The 5,579-nt window shown below is 59.1% G+C and overlaps 1 protein-coding gene across 1 annotated transcript in view; it reads left to right on the top strand.

The window, feature by feature from the left end:
* Positions 1 to 5,579, top strand: part of RIPOR2 (RHO family interacting cell polarization regulator 2) — a 30,694-nt gene that overhangs the window by 11,698 nt on the left and 13,417 nt on the right. Inside the window, exons 8-13 of the mRNA XM_023748346.1 lie at positions 247 to 290; positions 1,487 to 1,612; positions 2,526 to 2,674; positions 3,202 to 3,331; positions 3,963 to 4,112; positions 5,536 to 5,571. Coding sequence (XP_023604114.1) covers positions 247 to 290; positions 1,487 to 1,612; positions 2,526 to 2,674; positions 3,202 to 3,331; positions 3,963 to 4,112; positions 5,536 to 5,571 — 635 coding nt within the window. The remainder of the gene's footprint in view (positions 1 to 246; positions 291 to 1,486; positions 1,613 to 2,525; positions 2,675 to 3,201; positions 3,332 to 3,962; positions 4,113 to 5,535; positions 5,572 to 5,579) is intronic.

Here is a 5,579-nt window from a genome sequence, read left to right as displayed (position 1 = left end):
ATGACCCTTCGGTGCATGGGTCAGCACTCTAACCACTGAGCATACTGCCCAGGACACCATACCGAAACATTTAGAGTCATACAGAAACGCCACCCCAGTAGCTCCCCCCACAGAGGCCCCAAGTATTACTACACGAGTTCCCAGAAGTCCGACCCTCCGCGTGAGCGTGTCGAGGGGCCGGTGTGCGGGGTCGTGAAGCGGGAAATGCATTCTGCACCTCACGTCCCGACTGCTTGCCCTTTGCAGGTCTGGCCGGCTTCGCGCGCCTCTGCCCCGGGGACCAGTACGAAGTAAGTGCCGTGTGTGGCTGGGGGTCGGGATGGAGGCCTGAGGGAGAGGGTTTGGTCTTCATTGCTTCGCTCCTTAAATTCTGTTTCATTTTTACACTTGTTATTGGGGGGATGAAGCCAACAGGAACATTTGGAGAGGAACACAAGCCCTTGTGTAGCTTCTGTCTGGACTCGCTGAGTTTAGCAGGTGCCTCGATGGCTGTGTTATTACTGTTACCGTCACCGTCGTTGTTATTGTTTTGCTGAGCTCTCGGGAGGGACGTGCAGACACTGTGATCCTTCGCCCCTCCGTTCTCCTAAGACCCTGTTGACACAGGAATGTGCACACAGAAAAGTTTATGGGACTTCATTGAGCCAAAGCAGGACCTCATGGTTGAGATGCTCTGGAGAGTGGCAGTTCTGCAGCTTATTTTAAATGTTTTTATTGATTCAGAGAGGAGGGGAGAGGGAGAGAGAGAGAGAGAGAGAATCATCAATGATGAGAGAGAATCATGGATCGGCTGCCTCCTGCACGCCCCACACTGGAGATCGAGCCCGCAAACCTGGGCCTGTGCCCTGACCAGGAATCGAACCGTGACCTCCTGGTTCATGGGTTGATGCTCAACCGCTGAGCCATGCCGTCTGGGCAAGGGACATCTTATTTCTTTTTTTTTTTTTAATATATTTTATTGATTTTTTACAGAGAGGAAGGGAAAGAGATAGAGAGTTAGAAACATCGATCAGCTGCCTCCTGCACACCCCCTACTGGGGATGTGCCTGCAACCCAGGTACATGCACCTGACCGGAATCGAACCTGGGACCTTTCGGTCCGCAGGCCGACGCTCTATCCACTGAGCCAAACCGGTTTCAGCGACATCTTATTTCTTGCTCTGACCGCTGAGTAGATTTTAGCAGATGCCCATCATCTCTGTCCGGGGCTGGGACTGGGAGTCAGTCCGTGGCTGTCCTATGGAAGTGGGACTGGCCTGGGAAAGAAGCAGGACATGGGAGCAGACGGGTAGGGGCGACGATCTTTACTAAAGAAAGAGCTCCCACCCCGGGCCTTCCAGACAAGAACCCCCCCTCCCGAGGTCTCCCCACTCAGCGTCGGCTCCACACTCGGAGCCCGGGAGTTTGGGAGGGAGGACGGTGGGGAAGGAGGGCGGTGTTCGGGGCTGGAGGCAGGTGAGGACACATGCCCGTTGGTGTCTCCCCAGATTTTCATGAAGTACGGCCGACAGCGGTGGAAGCTGAAAGGCAAAATCGAGGTCAACGGCAGGCAGAGCTGGGACGGAGAGGAAACGGTGTTCCTGCCCCTGATCGCTGGGCTCATCTCCATCAAGGTACAGTGTTCCCGGCGGCTGTGGTCTCCTGGTGCCACGCTGGGTGAGCCACGCTGGGTGGGCCTCGCTGGGTGAGCCTCGCTGGGTGGGCCACGCTGGGTGGGCCTCGCTGGGTGAGCCTCGCTGGGTGGGCCACGCTGGGTGAGCCTCGCTGGGTGGGCCACGCTGGGTGGGCCACGCTGGGTGAGCCTCGCTGGGTGAGCCACGCTGGGTCAGCCTCGCTGGGTGAGCCACGCTGGGTGAGCCTCGCTGGGTGAGCCTCGCTGGGTGAGCCTCGCTGGGTGGGCCTCGCTGGGTGGGCCTCGCTGGGTGAGCCTCAGCTGGGTGGGCCACGCTGGGTGGGCCACGCTGGGTGAGCCTCGCTGGGTGGGCCACGCTGGGTGAGCCTCGCTGGGTGGGCCACGCTGGGTGGGCCACGCTGGGTGAGCCTCGCTGGGTGGGCCACGCTGGGTGGGCCACGCTGGGTGAGCCTCGCTGGGTGAGCCACGCTGGGTCAGCCTCGCTGGGTGAGCCACGCTGGGTGAGCCTCGCTGGGTGAGCCTCGCTGGGTGAGCCTCGCTGGGTGGGCCTCGCTGGGTGGGCCTCGCTGGGTGAGCCTCAGCTGGGTGGGCCACGCTGGGTGAGCCTCAGCTGGATGGGCCACGCTGGGTGAGCCTCAGCTGGGTGGGCCACGCTGGGTGAGCCACGCTGGGTGGGCCTCGCTGGGTGGGCCTCGCTGGGTGGGCCTCGCTGGGTGGGCCACGCTGGGTGGGCCATGCTGGGTGAGCCTCGGCCGAGTCCTCAGGCTCCTCCTGCTGCCCACTCCATGGCAACATCAGCTCTGACGTCAGCTGTGGTTCAGAAAGAAATGACCGCAGTGTCCTGCCTGTCTGTTCCGCTGTCCTCCAACGCCTCCCCTTTCGCTCCCTTCTAGGTCACAGAGGTCAAAGGGCTGGCCACCCACCTCCTGGTGGGCAGCGTGACCTGCGAGACCAAAGAGCTGTTTGCAGCCCGGCCTCAGGTGCTGGCCGTGGACATCAACGACCTTGGCACCATCAAGCTGAACCTGGAGATCGCGTGGTAGTAAGTGGCCCTTTGCGGTTTCCTCAGTAGAAACAGGTGGACAGGCTGTGCTGACCACAGGGGCTCCTTCCGGAAGCCACGCGTGGGCCCCTCCAGACACTGTGTCGGGGCCCAAAAAGAGGCATATCTAGGTGTGCAGGTGAGCTGCAGGTGTGCGGGTAGGTGGTATGTGTGCAGGTAGGTGGTATGTGTGCAGGTAGGTGGTGTGTGTGCAGGCAGGTGGTATGTGTGCAGGCAGGTGGTGTGTGTGCAGGCAGGTGGTAGGTGTGCAGGCAGGTGGTGTGTGTGCAGGCAGGTGGTACGTGTGCAGGCAGGTGGTATGTGTGCGTGATGATGACTGCTGGTCCCTCGAGTGGTTCTTACACTCAGCTTCCTCTCATCTTGGCTGATTTTCTGACAAACCACTGGGCCCCGCCCCGCCCCTCCCGCTGGTTAGAATTTCCTTGAGTGAAACCAGGTGCTTCCGGAGCCGGCGGTCGGTCAGGCAGGTGCCTGACAGCTCACCTCCGGGACCTGCTGTTTTCCAGCCCCTTCGACGTGGAGGACATGACCCCGTCCGCCGGCACCGGGAGCAAGGCGGCCGCCCTGCAGCGGAGGATGTCCATTTACAGCCAGGGCACCCCCGAGACGCCCACCTTCAAAGACCACGCCTTCTTCGTAAGTTCAGTGTGATTCTGGGCTGGAGACGTGAGCCCGAGGCCGTGGCCTCGTGTCCCAAACGCTGACACCCTGCGATAGGGCCTGACCCTGCGTTAGCGCCTCTCGTCCTCTCGTCGTTCCTAGCGACGCGGTTCTCAAGCTCACCCCCTACTCACCCAGCGACACCCCAGCTGCCTCTCTGCGCTCACAGGCGGGCCCCGCTGCCTTCCTGCCCCTCCCCCGCGCTCCCTGCCGCTTTGGTTAATAACACGGATTCCTCCCGAACCTTCTCTAACAGCAGCATTTTTTTGTTGTTCTGTTCATTCTCGCCCGAGGATACTTTTCCATTGATTTTTAGGGAGAGTGCGAGAGAGAGGGAGAGACAGAGAGACACTTTGATTGGTTGCCTCCTGCAAGGGCCCCAACCAGGGCTGGGGCCGGGGAGGAGCCTGCAACCGAGGTACATCCCCTTGATGGGACTCGAACCCGGGACCCTTCGGTCCCCAGGCCGACGCTCTGTCCACTGAGCCACACCGGCTGGGGCACGATCAGCATTTTGCCGCCGCGTGTGTTCTAACCTGAAACGCTTGCCGGGACGCTCACCCTAACCTGTCCCTGCTCTCCCTGTCCCCGTCTCTCGCTCCGGAAGCGGTGGCTGCAGCCCTCCCCGGACAAGCCCCGGCGGCTGTCCGCCCTGAGTGCCTTGCAGGACACGCTCCTGGCCAAGCTGCACCGCAGCCGCTCTGTGTGCGACCTGCCCTCCCTCAGGCTGAGGCCCAAGGCCGTGCTCGAGTCCTATGTGAGTGCGGCCCAGCGGCCGCGGGGCGGGGGCTGCGTGCTCTGCTTGTCTCCTGCTTGTCCTCTGTCCGGCTCCCTGGGCGGGGGCTCCGTCTTGCATGCAGTTGGTGGGAGAGCCCTGTGTCTTTCTCGTCTAACCACCCTGCTTCTGTGCTGTGGTTCGTCTCCGCTGCTGTGAGGACACCCACGGTAACGGTAACGGGCTTCCCCTTTTTAAAGTGACACAGTGACACTGAGGCCCGGGGGACTTGATGCCAAGTACCCGAGTCCTTGTGCTCGGTGCTCACCAGGAAGGGCTGGGGAGGAACGCGGGCTTAAACCCACGTGACTAGCGCTGTTTCCTTTAAAAAGGTTCTTCGTTCAGTGGTCTCAGTTCACTGTAGTGTTTGTACCAACTTAATTAAAGCAGAACGGAGCCCGGCCCGCGGGGCTCAGGGGGTGAGCGTCGACCTATGAACCAGGAGGTCACGGTTCGATTCCGGGTCGGGGCACAGGCCCGGGTTGCGGGCTCGATCCCCAGTTGGGGGCGTGCAGGAGGCAGCCGATCAGTGATTCTCTCATCATTGGTGTTTCTGTCTCCCTCTCCCTTCTTCTCTGAAATCAATAAAGATATATTTAAAAAATAAAATATAAGCAGAACAAAGTTTGACATCTTTTCAATGAAATAGCATGTCTTTCAAGCTAGATGCCAAAAAAGGGTTTTGTTTGTTTGTTTGTTTTTGTTACAAAGGCTCAGTTTTTGCTCCTCGGAGTCGGCTGTTCTCACGTTCACGCTCCCGGATTCCCTGAGGAGCCGGATTCCCCGTGCGCTCCTCTCCGTACGGTAGTCGATGTGCAGTCTCACGCACAGGCCGGGCACACAGTGTTTTAAGTTGGTGCTGTTACCCCTACGTGTGGCTGCGAAGCTGTGAGGTCCTGGGATCAGGGAACAAGCTCCTGGCCGGCCCAGCCTTTCCCCGGGAAAATGTGAACTTCCACCCGGAAAGGGAGGTTTTTAAAGGCCTGTTTGCTGTAGCTGGACACACACACAAAACCAACAAACAAAATGCTACTATGATGAGAGATCTGGGTTTTTACTTATTTTATTTTTTAAAAAGTCATTTTATTGATTTCAGAGAGGAAGGGAGAGGGAGAAGGAGAGAAACATCACTGATGAGGGAGAATCCTGGATCGGCTGCCTCCTGCACGCCCCACACTGGGGATCGAGCCCGCAACCCGGGCATGTGCCCTGACCTGGAATCTAACCATGACCTTCTGGTTCACACAGGTCGACGCTCAACTGCTGAGCTACACCAGCTGGGCTGGCTGTTTATTTTAATTGTGTTACAGCTTATTTGGAAATCAACCACACCAGACACCTCACCTGTATTTAAAAATAACACGAAGAGAAATTTAAATGCTAACGAGATGCCTCTCTCCCACAGTCGAACCTCCCGGACGACACCTTCGAGAGCGACAAGGCTGCCGA

Source organism: Myotis lucifugus, unplaced genomic scaffold, assembly GCF_000147115.1.
Source record: "Myotis lucifugus unplaced genomic scaffold, Myoluc2.0 scaffold_1297, whole genome shotgun sequence".
NCBI lineage: Eukaryota > Metazoa > Chordata > Mammalia > Chiroptera > Vespertilionidae > Myotis > Myotis lucifugus.
This window is presented reverse-complemented; position numbering and strand designations above follow the sequence as displayed.